This window comes from Peromyscus maniculatus, chromosome 8, assembly GCF_049852395.1.
Source record: "Peromyscus maniculatus bairdii isolate BWxNUB_F1_BW_parent chromosome 8, HU_Pman_BW_mat_3.1, whole genome shotgun sequence".
NCBI lineage: Eukaryota > Metazoa > Chordata > Mammalia > Rodentia > Cricetidae > Peromyscus > Peromyscus maniculatus.
In genome coordinates, this window is record NC_134859.1 from 56795401 (window position 1) to 56812018 (window position 16618).

Sequence of the window (16618 nt, forward strand, 5' to 3'; positions counted from 1 at the left end):
CTCTGGCTAGAACTTCAAGCACTATATTGAATAAGTATGGGGAGACTGAGCAGCCTTGCCTTGTTTCTGAATTTAGTGGAATCACTTTGAGTTTCTCTCCATTTAATTTGATGTTAGCTTTTGGCTTGCTGTAAATTGCCTTTATTATGTTTAGGTATGTTTCCTGTATTCTTGATCTCTCCAGGACCTTTATCATGAAGGGGTGTTGGATTTTGTCAAATGCCTTTTTAGCATCTAGTGAGATGATCATGTGTTTTTTTAATTTTTCAGTTTGTTTATATGGTGTATTACATTGACAGACTTTTATATGTTGAACCACCCTTGCATCCCTGGGATGAAGCCTACTTGATCATGGTGGATAATTGTTTTGATGTGTTCTTGGAGTCTGTTTGCCAGTATTTTATTGAGTATTTTTGCATCAATGTTCATGAGGGAGATCGGTCTGTAGTTCTCTTTCTTTGTTGCATCTTTGTTTGGCTTGGGAATCAGGGTATTTGTAGCCTCATAGAAGGAGTTTGGTAATGTTCCTTCTGTTTCTATTGTGTGGCACAATTTAAAGAGCATTGGTATTAACTCTTCTTTGAAGATCTGGTAGAATTCTGCACTGAAACCATCTGGCCCTGGGCTTTTTTTGGTTGGGAGACTTTTAATAACTGATTCTATTTCCTTAGGGGTTATTGGACTATTTAAATAATTTATCTGGTCTTGATTTAACTTAGGTATGTGGTACCTATCCAGAAAATTGTCCATTTTTTTTAGATTTTCAAGTTTTGTGGAGTAGAGGTTTTTGAAGTATGACCTAATGATTTTTTCGATTTCCTCAGTGTTAGTTGTTTTGTCTCCCTTTTCATTTCTGATTTTGTTAATTTGGATGCTCTCTCTCTCTGCCTTTTGGTTAGTTTGGATAAGGGCTTGTCTATCTTGTTGATTTTCTCAAAGAAACAACTCTTTGTTTCATTAATTTTTTGTATTGTTCTTTTTGTTTGTATTTTATTGATTTCAGCTCTCAATTTGATTATTTCCTGGCATCTATTCCTCCTGGGTGACTTTGCTTCTTGTTCTAGAGCTTTCAGGTGTGCTGTTAAGTCACTAATGTGAGATTTCTCCAACTTCTTTATGTGGGCATTCAGTGCTATGAATTTCCCTCTTAGCACTGCTTTCATAGTGTCCCATAAGTTTGGGTATGTGGTATGTTCTTTTCATGGATCTCTTGGAAGTCTTTAATTTCTTTCTTTATTTCTTCCTTAACCCATTGGTGATTCAGTTGAGCATTACTCAGTTTCCATGAGATTGTAGGTTTTCTGTAGTTTTTGTTGTTGTTGAAATCTAACTTTAAAACATGGTGGTCTGATAAAACACAGGAGGTTATTCCAATTGTTTTGTATCTGTTGAGATTTGCTTTGTGGCCAAGTATGTGGTCGATTTTAGAGAAGATTCCATGGGATGCTGAGAAGAAGGTATATTCTTTTTTGTTAGGACAGAATGTTCTGTAGATATCGATTAAGTCCATTTGAGTCATAACATCAGTTAAGTCCTTTATTTCTCTGTTAAGTTTCGGATTTGGCAGATCTGCCCAGTGGTGAAAGTGGGGTGTTGAAGTCTCCCATTATTAATATGTGGGGTTTTATATGTGGTTTAAGCTTTAGTAAAGTTTCTTTTACATATGTGGGTGCCCTGGTGTTTGGGGCATAAATGTTCAGAATTGAAACTTCATCTTGGTGGATCTTTCCTGTGATGAGTATGTAATGCCCTTCTTGATCTCTTTTGATTGATTTTAGTTTGAAGTCTATTTTGCTGGATATTAGGATGGCTATACCTTCTTGCTTCTCAAGACCATTTGATTGGAAAGTCTTTTCCCAGGCTTTTATTCTTAGGTAGTATCTATCTTTGAATTTGAGGTGTGTTTCTTGTATGCAGCAGAATGATGGGTCCTACTTTTGTATCCATTCTGTTAGCCTATGTCTTTTTATAGGTGAATTAAGTCCATTGATATTAAGGGATATTAATGACCAGTGATTGTTCATTCCTGTCATTTTTTGGTGGTAGTATGTGTGTACTTCTCTTCTTTGGGATTTACTGCTGTGGTGTTATCTATTGTCTGTGTTTTCAAGGGTGTATCTGACTTCCTTAGGTTGGAATTTTCCTTCTAGTGCTTTCTGTAGGGCTGGGTTTTTGGATAAGTATAGTTTACATCTGGTTTTGTCTTGGAATGTCTTGTTCACTCCGTTTATGTTGACTGAAAGTTTTGCTGGGTATATTAGTCTAGGCTGGCATCCATGGTCTCTTAGTGTCTGAGTTACATCTGTGTACATCCTTCTGGCTTTCAAAGTCTCCATTGAGAAATCAGGTGTTATTCTGATGGGTTTGCCTTGATAAGTCACTTGGCCTTTTTCCTTTGCTGCTCTTAATATTCTTTCTTTATTCTGTACATTTAGTTGATTAATTATTATGTGTCGAGGGGACTTTTGGGGGGTCTAGTCTGTTTGGTGTTCTATAGTCTTCTTGTATCTTCATAGGCATTTCCTTCTTTAAAGTGGGAAAGTTTTCTTCTATGATCTTGTTGAAAATACCTTCTGTGACATTGAATTGGTATTCATCTCCTTCCTCTATCCCTATTATTCTTAGGTTTTGTCTTTTCATGGTGTCCCAGATTTCTTGGACATTTTGTGTTATAATTTTTTTGGCATTGGTATTTTCTTTGACTGATGAAATCATTTCCTCTACTATGTCCTCTACATCAGAGATCCTCTCTTCCATCTCTTGTATTCTGTTGGTTATGCTTGCATTTGTATTTCCTGTTCATTTACTCAGATTTTCTATTCCAGCATTCCCTCTCTTTGTGTCTTCTTCATTATTTCTATTTCCCTTTTCAGGTCTGGGACTGTTTCCCTCATCTCTTTCATTGCTTTTTCATTGTTTTCTTTCAGGGATTTATTGTTTTATTTGTCTTTTCCTCTAGTTTTTTTTTTATAGCATTATTCCCATTTTTTGTTTGACTTTTAATGTTCTTTATTGATTTACTCCACTTTTTTTTTTTTTTTTTGGTTTTTTTTTTCGAGACAGGGTTTCTCTATGTAGCTTTGCGCCTTTCCTGGAACTCACTCGGTAGCCCAGGCTGGCCTCGAACTCACAGAGATCCGCCTGCCTCTGCCTCCCAAGTGCTGGGATTAAAGGCGTGCGCCACCACCGCCCGGCTACTCCACTTTTTTATTTGGCTTTTCCTCCATTTCATTTTTGATTTCTTCTTTAAAAGCCTCTAGCATCTTCTTGATGTTGTTCTTAAGGTTGCTTTCTTCTGTTTCTTCCTTTTTGTGATGTTCAGGTCTTGCTGTTGGAGGAGGCCTAGGTTCTGGTGATGCTATATTGCTCTTTATTTTGTTGTATGTACTTCTGCCTTGACATCTGCCCATCTCATCGTGGATTTGTTCTTGATCTTATCAGCGCTCTTTGTCCAGACTGAGTTGACAGATTCGGTGTTTCAGGAAGCCTCTTTTGGTTCAATGAGAGGTGGCAGATTCTGCTTCTCAGAAAGCCACTCTTGGTCTAATCAGGGCTGACAGATTCCCTGTCTCCTGAGTTTACTCTTGGTCCAATGATGCCTCTTTGTCCAATGAGAGCTCTCTCTTTCTCTGGGCTGGGTGGGAGCTCTCTGGGCTACATGGGAGCTCTCTGGGCCTGATGAGAGCTCTTTGGGCCAGCTGTGAGCTCTCTGGGCTAGATGGGAACTCTGGGCCAGATGGGAGCTGGGGGCTGGTCACTAAGTCTCAGGAAGTTGTGGGGGTCTCGGGTGGATGGGTGTGGGGGCAGGGTGTGTAGATTGCAGGGTCTGCGGGGGAGGGGAGGCGCCTTGGAGAAGGGGAACCTTACCATGGGGCCCTGCCCAATGGCCAGAAACTGAGGCCAGGTTGGGCAGGTCTTCCCCAGGAATGGCTGGTGCCCAGGGATGGGACCTGGGGGCAGGACTCCCTGGGTATGACTCCAGACACTCACCTCTGGTCCCAATGGGAGCTCTGGGCTGGATGGGAGCTGGGGGCTGGTAGTAATAGCTTTTTAAAAATAAGGTCTTTCACTGGGAAACTTGCATTTATTAAAATACCTTCTGAATGAATCTTTGGAGATGACTGAGATGGGGACATTTTATTAGCCCCCCTCTTTTCTTAGGACACCACTCTTCCTTTGGCTCCAGTTCTCTGATGAGATCTGGTGATGTCATTTTCTCCCTGCCTGTAAGCAGTAATGGCTCATAGTGTTGTTAGACCCTGGGTACTAAATGTTTCTTGTTAGTTTCCTTAGTCTTACTTTCTAACAATCTCTTCAAATTGCTCAATTTATTCTCTGTTTCCTGATGAGTTCTTGAGATATATGCTGTGTAAAGAGCACTTAATAAATGCCAGTTAATATTGCTACTGAGGACATCACTTTCCACTCATGGAACTACATTAGCTAAAACAGAAATAAAGTTATAAGAAAGGAGGACAGATGCTTCACAGAAGATACTTCAGACAAGAAAGGATGACAAAACATCTCAGTGCCCACTTTCATAATCTTGTCTGCCTTACTAAGACAGTCATAAACCCTTCCTCATCAACCACCATGCCACACTCTCCTGTATGACATCCTACAATGACAACACCACCTATTACCACCACTCTACTCTTTATGCTTCCCTTGGTTACCTTGGAGATCCACAAAATGAGGAAGGTACACAACAGTCACAGCTCCCTGCTCAGCCTTGATGTTAAACAGAGGACCAGCCACCATGTGACTGTGCCACAAGGGAGTCTCATCCAGATGTTGGTTCCAGGAACAGAATCCAATCTCGATGGTCACTGCCCTTGTCACCACAAAGTGGAGTCCTGTGTTGGGACAGTGGTAGGAACCAGCCACAGGGAATTGAACTCTGGAAGAGGGAGAGGCAGATACCAGTTAATACTAGCTCTGTTCATCTACTGGGTGCAGATCCTTTGCAGGACTCGTGACACAGCAGATTTTAGACAGATGGCTCTTGTGGGTGCCGGCCTCCCATTGTGAGTGGCTGTGCCTTGTCTGTCGACCGTGACCAGATGTTTTTTCTATTTAGATTTCCTGTTGGTTTCTTTTTTACTTAACAATCACTGGAGAGATCATAGGAGGTTTTTGTTCCTATATCTTGTATTTGGTGTAAACAACTTAGATGTAAGAATGTAGAACATTTGGTATCGAACTTTTGTTCTCTAGGGATCCTCTATTGTGCTGAAAGCCTGTATTTAAGGTTTTTTTTTCTTTTTAAATAAATGGCATTTGGCATTTGGCATTCAGCCATGGCAAATGACTCACTGTCTCTTGTCTCTTATTTTCTAATCCACAGCCCCTCACTCGGAAATGGTGAATGGGTATTGGTAACGCGGGCGTTACCACAACAAACGGAGGTTCCACCGAGATCCAAGAAAGAAGGAACGATGATAATCTCTTCCTAATAAAAAGGTTACAAAATTATTTTTCCAATAAATAAAATACAGATAAATTGTTTGATCTACATTGTTAATAATTGGCTATTTGTGCTAATATGTTATCTGGGATCTATAAAAAAGGATCCTCTTTTTAAGATTTTATAAAAATACTCCAGAATATTACCTAAAGTTACCTTTTCAAATCCTATAGAGATTGTATTTAATGCTTTTATAATTGACATATATAAAAAACATAAAAATAAAAGCTGATGATAAAATTGCTCAATTATTATTACTTTCATATTTTAAATGCAAAATGACATCTATATATAAAACTAGAGGCTTTAAAAGTACAAAAAAAGATGTTTTAACAAACAATTATCTATGATAAACAGCCTAAATTAAAAACAAAATTATATGAGATTAAGATTAAAATATTATTAGATTCTGATGCTAGATATATCTATAATTTCACAAACATCCTGAGATCCCAATTGACCCCTTAAAGATTCCACCTCTAACCTACAAGGTATTGGCACAGCTCAGACGCCATTACAAAACAGGCTACTTTTAAATTAAAAGGATGAAAAAGTTCATGCAGAAGCTTTTCAACCCTTTATGCTACCTGACATTCCAGTAAATTTATAAAAAAGAGATATGTTAGATGATATGGGAACTGTACTTACTACATAGCCTATAAACAGATGCTAGAGAGTCAGGGCTACTGCCCAGACAGAGGCTTAGGGAAAATGTTACAGGGAGACCCACTCCCTGTGGCAGACCAAAGCTATGTCATTAAAGGTCCTGGGGATACTAAAAGATTAGGGTCTTTTCCATAGAGGTCACTACACAACAGCCTTTGATTATACAACCAATAAAAATCACTTAAAAAAATAATGACCCTATATGGATAAAACAATGGCCCCTAACTAAAAAAAAAATTAGAGGCTACAAACATATTAGTTAAAAAACAGTTAGATGCTGGACATATCATTGCTTCCACTTCACCTTAAAACTCACTCATATTTGTTATTTAAAAAAAGTCAAAAAAGCCGGGTGGTGGTGGCACACGCCTTTAATCCCAGCACTCGGGAGGCAGAGCCAGTCGGATCTCTGTGAGTTCAAGGCAAGCCTGGACTACCAAGTGAATTCCAGGAAAGGCACAAAGCTACACAGAGAAACCCTGTCTTGAAAAACCAAAAAAAAAAAAAAAAGGAAAAAGAAAAAAAGTCAAAAAAATAGAGGCTATTACAGGATCTTAAAACTGTAAATAAAACCATGCTTTTCATGGGAACAACACAACCTGGTTTGCCTGCCCCTATGACAATTCCTAAACATTGACATTTAATTATGGTTGACTTGAGGGATTGTTTCTTCACCATTCCTTTGCATCCTGAGGACAGTCCTTGCTTTGCTTTCAGTATAAGGAACCTTATCAGAGATATCAGTGGGTGGTATTGCCTCAAGGAATAGCCAATAGCCCTACTATATGTCAAATTTATGTGTCTTTGGCTCTAGCTCCAGTTCAAAAAGCTTTTCCAGGTGTTTATATAATTCACTACATGGATGATATATTAATGGCTGCTAAAGATAAAAAACTTGTTTTTGATGCCCTTTCTAATTTACAAGAGGTTCTTAGCCTGGCTAATTTACAGATAGCCCCAGAAAAGGTACAGGTATCTTTTCCCTATCATTATTTAGGTCATGAATTGTTACGCACGGGCACATGCCCACAAAAGATTACTCTGCGTACGGATCAGCTACGCTCGCTTAATGATTTCCAAACCTTTCTGGGAGATATTCAGTGGCTTCGGTCCACTTTAAAGATTCCAACAGGTCAACTTCGTCCTTTGTATGATGTCTTTAAGGGTGACCCTGACCCTTCATCTCCCCGTAAATTAACAGGTAAAGAACGTGTAGTCCTACAACGTATACAAGAGGCCCTAGAGCAGGCTCACGTACAGTATATAGATCTTTCTTCTCCCTTATTGTATTTAATATTTTGTTTTTCCCATTCACCTACTGGAGTGTTTTGGCAAACAGGTCCTATTTTATGGGTACATTCCCCAGTTTCTCCAACAAAAATCATCACTCCTTATCCACAGGCTGTTGCTCAGATTATATTTAAGGGAATCAAGATCAATGTTCAAACTTTTGGTAAGGAGCCAGATATTGTGATGACCCCATACACCCAGTCTCAAATAACATGGTTGCAAGCTAATGATAATGATTGGACCATATTGACATGCTCCATACAGGATCGGTTTGATACTCACTACCCCTCCAATGATATGTGTCAATTTTTTAAATTGTATCCTGTTATATTTCCCAAGATAGTACAGATGACTCCTATTCCTCAGGCCTGTGTGGTATTTACTGATGGCATTTCACATGGTTTTGCTGTGGTGGTTTCTGGTAACATAGTAAAGAGAATAAAAGTCCAAGACATTTCTGCTCAGATGACAGAGGTACAGGTACTGTTGCTTGCTTTACGGATGTTTTCTGATGAGAGTGTAAATATTTATACTGATAGTCAATAAATGGCACATGCCATTATGCCTTTGGAGACAACAGCCTACATACCATCTATTTCTCCCATTCATAAATATTTATTGCAAGTACAAGGACTTATATGGTCCCGCTCACATAACCTTTATGTGGGCCATATTAGAGCTCACACTCAATTGCCTGGACCTCTAAATAAAGGTAATCAGAGGGCTGATGCCATTACTTGTATGGCTGTCACATTAGTTTGTTCTGCCTTTGATAAGGCTACTCAGTTGCATCAACGTTATCATCTTAATGCTGGATCTCTTCATCATCATACAGGCATAACCCGGGAACAAGCCATCCAGATAGTTAAATCATGTCCTATTTATGTAGAATTTTTACCTGTTCCTCATTTGGGAGTTAATCCCTGAGGACTTTTACCTAATCATGTGTGGCAGATGGACGTCACACACGTGCCTTCCTTTGAAAAATTACAATATGTCCATATGTCTATTGATACATATTCTTCTCTAATTTTTGCTTCTGCCCATTCAGGAAAAAAGGTTAAAGATGTAAAAAATCATTGTCTTCATGCTTTTGCCTATATGAGAGTGCCAAAATGTGTAAAGACTGATAATGGTCCCACCTATAACTGTACGGGATTTTCAAAATTCTGCCAAGACTTTTCTATTGTTAATAAGACTGATATTCCTTATAATCCTCAAGGACAGGCTATAGTAAAACGCTGCCATCATACCTTAAAAACATATATTGCTAAAGTAAAAAGGGGGGAGCTAGGGGCTCATCTCTCCTCTCCACATTCTATTCTTTCCCTTGTTTTATATATTTTAAATTTTTTATTGGTGGATTCTGCTGGAGTATCCGCTACAGATAAGCACTGGAGGGCTCCTGTTACAAATCATCCTCTGGTGCGATGGAAAGATCTTTCTACTGGCACTTGGAGGGAACCCGATCCGGTGTTGATGTGGGCCCCGGGATCTGTTTGTGTCTTTCGCAGGACAATGAAGTTCCACTTTGGGCTCCTGAATGCTGTGTGTGCCCTGTGGCTGCTGCTGAATCCCAACATGGCAGAGACCTATTGGGCCTTCGTAAAAAACTCTCCCCTTCTGATGCCAATGGGGATTGAGAGCCCAATACGGCCAGCCTTGGCAAACATTATTGTAAGCCTAGAAACTGTAGCCATATGGTTGGATTCTTCAGAAGATAATGTATGGTAACTTTTTTCAAAAATGTTGAGAATGTGCCATACCTTGGAGATTAAGGATAACTCTGAAGGTCAATGACCTTCATTTGTTAACAATAGCATGCCAGCTAAGCCTTTTCACATTTTACAACCCTCTTCAAGCTGGTGTAGTACCTTCTTTTCAGGAGTGGCTCTGTATAACATTTATTGGCCTCCTGAAATTCATCTAGCCTTTTTAAAGATACCTTCAAATTTGTGAGCCTAAATGTAACCATTATTGAGACCATTAGTTCTGCTCCTTGTTTGCTGGTTTTGTTTTTGTTTTCTTTATGGTTCTTAGTTGTTCTTTTACAAACCTGACAGCCTAAGTAGTGTTGGGATAAAAAAAATTGGGCCTTGATGTTTCATGTTCCTGGAGCTGCATCCATGCCAGTGGACTGTGGCAGTTAGACACAGATGATGCTCACATGCTCCAAAAGAGACTCTGACATTGCTGTTGCCATTGTTGCTGTTATAGTGGTGATGGCCACTGCTGCTATTGCTTCTGGGATTGCTATTTCATAATTGGTTACTACAGCTAGCACAATGGAGACCCTGGCAACAAAAGTAGCTACCACAGTAGTTATTCTTTCATCTTATTGGGCATGATAAATTTAATTCCACTATTATACATTAAAATTGGCTTTGACAGTTGTAAAAATTATTTAAACTCTCAAGTTCCATTTGCTTATGGGATACCATCTTACAAGGACTCCAATTTACAGTAAGACTCATTTAAGAACGGAATGATTCAATTGCCTTTAGCCTCCTGGCTATGGGTGGGTTAGGACTTCTGTTGGTCTTTTCTCTGTCGCACAGATTACAAGCCCAGCGCCACTTTGAGAGCTTTGACAGCAGTTACTCTACAACTCACATGGTTGAGTCTATATGATAATGAGTATTCAGAAATGGGCAATGCTTGGGGGGCGGTCATCAACCTAAGACAGAGCACTTGTGTGGCCTGGGCAGATGTCTCCATGACGAGTAAGGTGACCTGCTGATGTCCCACGCAACCTAAGTCAAAAGCTAATTTTTTTTAAGTAAAAAGGGGTACCTGTGGGCCCCGGGCCCCCACTGTGAGTGGCTGCCACCTTGCTTGCTGACCTTGACCAGATGTCCTCCCTATTCAGATTCCCTGCTGGTTTCCTTCTCACCTAACAATCACCGGAGAGATCACCGAAGAGATCACTGGAGGTTCTTTATTCCTGTATCCTACATTTGGTGTAAACAACTTAGATGTAAGAATGTAGAACATTCGGTAGCGAACTTCTGCCCTCCAGGGATCCTCCATTGTGCTATAAGCCTGTATTTAAGGTTTCCTCCCTCTTTCAATAAGCGACATTTGGCACTTGGCATTCAGCCATGGCAAATGACTCGCTGTGTCTTGTCTCTTATTTTCTAATCCTCAGCCCCTCGCTCGGACATGGTGAACCGGTATCGGTAACGCGGACATTACCGCAACAGGCTCTGAGTTCTGGTACCTCTGCAGTCTCTATGTGGATCCCTGACTAAGTCATTTAACCCCTAAATCTGTTTCCTCATCTGTGATCAGGAGTAACAACGTCAACACCATCTTATAGATCTGTGAGTACTGATGGTTCTAATGCAAACCTATAGTTAACACACACCTGGAGCAGTTAACTGTTCTTGTGATGACAATGAAGGTGATGAAATAGGTGTGTGTGTGTGTATGTGTGTGTGTGTGTGTGTGTGTGTGTGTGTGTGTGTGTGTGTTTCTGGGGATTAAATTAGGATGTTATGCTCACAGGACAAGGGCCTTCCCACTGAATTACATATTCAGTTTTTAATATTTATATTCTTAAGGAGTATATTTCCCCCAAATAAGAGTCCATCCACTAATATCAGTGATAAATCCTTGGCCCTGAAAAAATGCTCTACCAAGATTTTTCAGTGATTTTCTCAAGGCTTCCTGTTTGGTAGCTGGCTGGTGGATAGGTGTCAGTTTTTGTGGAAGGTAGTTGACAGTAAGAGTTTCCCCAGCTGAGACAGTGACTGGAGAAACTGAGACATTGTTGGAGGAGGGTAGCAGGTCATGGAAGACACCATGACTGTGGATACAGTCACTCATTACTCAAGGGACTATGGCCCTTGAAGGATAAAGCTGCTGTATGCATCCTCATGTTCTCAGCTCCTAGTAGGTTCTTGACACACTGTGGTTGTTATTAAAGCAGGAGTGCAGAGAATATAGGGACTTAATGGAAATCTAAGAGACAGGAGGATCCAAATATAATGAGGGGAGGGATGCTGTTTACACCAAGAATAAAATAACCAGCAGAAAGACCACAATTCAGATAATGATCTAAGTTGAGCACAGACTGTTTAGATGGAATGAAGAACTCCTGTCAGCTCTGTTGATGTGGTAATGGTGTGCTGGTCATGGGAGATGAGGTCCTGTCTTAACTGCAGGGGAGGCATAGTGAAATGTTTGTGTGTAAAGTCACCTGATGTCCTGGACTCACAATACTGTGACAGTGATAACAAAGGGGGAATGTGAGCAGTTAAAACAAACTTGGAAAAATGATTGCTGGAGCTCAGTAATTGGACAGGGAAGTTCTTGTGCTCTCCAGTTTTGTAAATTCATGAAAAATTTTATTAGAAAGACCTCTATTTTTGTAACAGCCCACAATTCTTATTCCTGTCCTGTCCTATAGTCCTGCATTTGTGAGGAGAGGAGACAGTAGAGACTAGGTGAAGTGTGGAAAGTGTGCTGGGGAAAGTCACCTTTGGCCAGGCAGAGCTCACTCACCGGTACAGATTCCTCTTTCTGTCAACCACCTCTGTTGCCACAGGCCCTTTAGGGCCCCAAAAGTCATCTTCAGTTCCCCATGATTCCATGTGCTTGTGTCCTGGAGAGGCAGGAAAATATGGATTAAATGTCTTTAGTGGTGTAAATTGTGAGCACCATTCCTCTAGAAACGGCCAGACAGAGGTCACTCTGTGTTGTCTAGACTCATCTCCCCAGCTTTCTCCTGTAATAGACCATGGCTGAAATCTTTTCCAGGTTCTCTATTCTGGGTCTTAGCAGGAAGTGTGCCTGCAGTTTTCATCCCTGTTCCTCAGGCTACCTGCTTGCTATTCATTGTTACATATGCATTTTGTTTTATTGTCTTTCCACTGTGTTTTTTGAGCAGCCATCCCACCATAATTCCTGCTCCCAAGCCAGCTGTTGTGTTTTATTTCTTACTAGTCCATAAAGGTTGATTTTTCCTAGCATGCATCAAGTGTATATGTTGAAAAAGAAAGAAATGTACGTACACAAAAGTTTCTGTCCCACCATCAATTCCCAATACCCAGCAGCAACTTCCCAAATAATTACTCAGAGGTTACTGACCAATCAGCATTTTATTAAACCAATTCGACTAACAAATCTTTATAGTTTACAAGAGGATTATTCCACAGCAAACATAATTCAAAATCTAGATGAGCAGGGACTGGAAGGTGAGTCCCAGGCCATAGCAGCTCAGAATGAGACAGGGAACCCTCACATAGAGCCTGATCCAAGCCACAGACTTGAGAAAAGGCCATCAGTGGTCCTCAAGGCTGTGAAAGATTCTGGGTTCTAGGTATGGAATGTATTGCAAGGAGTGGTGTTCTTATTGGATAGCCTGTACTGTTCCACATCAGAGACAGGGAGATAGAAATGATGACCAGTTCCAGAACATCTGTTGCAGATATTTTTTTTTCTGTATGTGACAGGGAAATTGAACCAATGAAATCTCAATAATATCTCTGCCTCAATAAGATATGCTGAATGACAAAACTATTTGACATGCTAATGTGGATGAGGGAGAGCTCATAATGCCCCACTCCTAAACGAAGAGCTATAAGCAATTAATAGCTAGTGGGAGAGGGATAAAAACAGTCTTCCCCAGGAAGAGTTTCCTAATAGGTTACCCAGTCCCAAGTAGTTAATCTGAGACATATATATATGAAAACACTAAATGGACTCATTATGTGTTGTGTGTGTGTGTGTGTGTGTGTGTGTGTGTGTGTGTGTGTGTGTGTGTGTAAACACACATATATTGACAATAGTATTTAAGAACAGGTCATGAATTTGAGACAGTTGGTGGGACATAGGAGTTGTTGGAGTGGGCAGACTGAGGGCTGGAAATGATTTAAATATAGTACCTGTGTATTAATTTCTAAAAAAAAATAAATTAAAAAAGGAAGAAATGATGATAAAGATTCCCTTTTATCCTATAGTATAGATTCATGATGCTCTGGGAATGAACCCATCACATACCTGACTGTAGTCTCTGATGCTTGAATGAGGTCAGGCTATCACTCATTTCTTCTCCATCCATGTTCTTAGTAGGCTCCATCACACTTGGCTTCCTATGCACAGATACGTTCATTTCCTCAGATGTCAGGATTAACTGGGGAAACCAAGGCTGTGTATACAATATCTCCACATAAAATCCAACTCAAATTATGTGGACTATGGGGGAACAAGTGTCCCTTTACTGCTGTACTGAGATAATGCATATTGGGTCATGTCTGCCGTATTCACTGATGTGTCCTCAGATCCAAAAATAGTATATGATGCACAGTGAGTCTTGCATGAATGTTTGTTTGTTCAATGAATGAATGAATGGCCATCCATGTTTATAGGACCCTCTATTTAACATTGCACAGCAGCTAGGAATCTGAGGATAGATGGGATCCATGGTCATGAACTGAAATTGACTAAACTGGGAGAACATGGGGCTTCAGCACAGCCTCTGGGGATGGAAAATAACTTTCCTTCCCTGAGGCTTTATATCCCATAGCACAGTGTGTGTGTGTGTGTGTGTGTGTGTGTGTGTGTGTGTGTGTGTGTGTGTGAGCATTAAGATTTGGAGAGTGAAACATATAGTGTTTTTTGTTTGCTAAAAGGTTTTCTGTTTCTTAAATGTGTTTTTTACTGGGACTCAGTTTACTGGTGAGTACTATAGTATTGTACTTCTTGCACCCAGAAGACTCACTACTAACTCACCTTTTATATTCTTTTTTTAGGATAGAAGGACTTATGTAGGCATGTTATATGATTCTATTTTTGCTAAAGAAGAAGAAGGAGGAGGAGGAAGAGGAAGAGGAGAAGAAAAAGAAAACCATGCAACCCCTGACACACAGAAACCTTCCTCACTTTGGTTGCTGTGGTTCCTGGTTTCTGCATGAATCTGTTTCTTTCCCAACACCTCAGAACTCTTTTCCCACCTCTCAGCTCTGGAAAAACCACAGAGGGCCTGGGTTGACCAGTAGGAGTTCTGTTTCCACTGCTTACCATGTGCTGGAGATGAGTAGCTGTGGATACTTTGCCTCCAGGGCCCTGAGTTCCATCATCGTCTGGTCACTGAGAGGGGCCTGGTCCAGCCTATAAGCACAAGAGGGGACTATTTCTTCTGAGATCCACCATAGAATCATGAGGCCTCAGGGTCCAGGATCCTGGACTCTGTTGTCTGTAGATGGAGCCAGTGAGGAGCCTTATTAAGGCTTATTCCTCAGTCAAAACCAGGACAAAGAATGAAGAGCAGCAGGCTGAGTGGAAGGAGGTATGTCCATGACACGTTCTCAGTGGGGCTTGGTCAGTGTGTAGGGAGATCTGAATCCAGGGTGAGGACCTTTATAACTTTCCAGAGCTGAAATGGAGGTGTGGCCCTTTACACCCTCCTCCACAGGTCAGTCACTAGAAACACACTGTCCCAGGGAAGGGAACATGTCCATAGATGAGGATACTCTTCTTGTTGGAAAAGGCTAGCACAGTAGCCATCAACATCCCAGTGGCTGGAGGTCATAGCCATATCCCCTTAGGGATTCTAGACAGAGGACCACCACAAGCTCCTATAGTGAAACCCCAGGGCTCCAGCCACTCTCTGTTTCAGAGCTCTTCCAAACTCTGCCTTTGTCTGGGCTGCTGTCTCCAGGTTGGCCTAGGAGAAGCCCTCCTGGGCCATTCAATAAGGCCCTCTTACAGCATTTCATTCTCACAATACTGTTTACTCCACGTCATTCAACAGAGCTTGTTAATACTGAATCACAGACTTATAGGCAATATATGCCTGTCTCTTTCTACACAGCTTCAGGAAGACAGAGCCATGTGTGTTTGTGATAGTATCCATAGGTCCTGGACCAGGGTTTGGCACACAGAGGCCCTGATATGGATGCATGCATGCATTGATTAATGAATGAATAAAGAAATGAAGCACTGTCCTGGAGTAAGGCAAACCTGGGAGTCCCTTAGGATAATAGCCTTGCTAATATATACGATTCCACAGTGCCCAGCTACCTACCTGGTATTATCTTTGTTTTTACATATGTACATTTTATGTCATTGCAATACATGAGTTGAGTATGACATTCCATTTAATAGATAAGGAAACTGAGTTTTAGAGAAGACAGTGACTTGCAATGTCCCAGAGTATAAGTGGCACAGCTGGTCAGGAGGCAGAATGACTATGTATTATCTGTCCCTTTTCTTTTCTGTCTTGTCATCTAGTAACACATCTATGTCCCTTCTCTTGCCCCCTGCCCAGACTAGAATCCCAGTGTCTTACTTACCTCAGGATTCTGAGCTTGCAGGCAGGATTCTTGAGCTGCTTACACAGCAGCCTCACACCACGATCACCCAGGTCATTCAGCTGCAGGTCTAACTCAACCAGGCTGGAGCTGCCCTTGAGTACTGATGCTAGGTACACACAGTAGCTGGATGTGAGGCCACAGTTGACAAGCCTGCATAGGAGATGCTCATCATCAGCTTCTCCAGGACTCACTGCTCTTGAGAACTCAGCTCAGGTCTCCCTTTGTGAGTCCTGGCATGTTGTTAGCAGTGCTTACCTCTCCAGAATGCCTTTCCTAGTCTGGGTGGACATTTCAATGCTTCACATAGCCTAGTTGCAGGAGCAGTAGAGTACATGTGGGGGACCACTGCTCTGCTGTGACTGGCCATGGTAAAGCTCCGTTAAGCCCAGGACAGCTCACTGGTATATGTGAAGAGCCATCTGAAGTGAAATTCACCAGCCATAGAATAGGGCATGAGCTCACTCGTCATGTGGAATCTTATTAAAGATGGAGTCCATAGAAACTGAGTAGAAGACTGGCTACAAGAGCAGAGAGCAGGAGGAAATGGGGGGATGCCATTCCCTGGGCCTGGAAATCTCTTCCCTCCTGCTTCATTTAGCCTCTTCCTCTGTGTTCTCCAGCTCTCCTGTAGCCACTTCCTCAGGAGGTTTGCTCTACTGCAGACCTCATGGGTCTGTTGTTAGCAATAGCTAGTGAATGTCAGTCTTTCATGATCCCAAAGAACGTGACCCCATTTGTTATCATACAAATCTGACCTCTGTTACAAATGTGGTCAAGATGGTTTGGTGAATATTTGGTGAACAATAAGCCTCACCACAGACCCAGCTTTTGTCTTTACTCTTCTATCATCCATTCCTGCTTCATAGGAAAACCCAGG

At 41.2% G+C, this 16618-nt stretch overlaps 1 protein-coding gene across 1 annotated transcript in view; it reads right to left on the reverse strand.

Moving 5' to 3' along the window:
* Positions 1–16618, reverse strand: part of LOC102913586 (NACHT, LRR and PYD domains-containing protein 1a-like) — a 65315-nt gene that overhangs the window by 13832 nt on the left and 34865 nt on the right. The window contains exons 4-8 of the mRNA XM_076543989.1: positions 15721–15891; positions 14447–14536; positions 13427–13518; positions 11930–12029; positions 4677–4900 (exon numbers count right to left, since the gene is read on the reverse strand). Coding sequence (XP_076400104.1) covers positions 4677–4900; positions 11930–12029; positions 13427–13518; positions 14447–14536; positions 15721–15891 — 677 coding nt within the window. The remainder of the gene's footprint in view (positions 1–4676; positions 4901–11929; positions 12030–13426; positions 13519–14446; positions 14537–15720; positions 15892–16618) is intronic.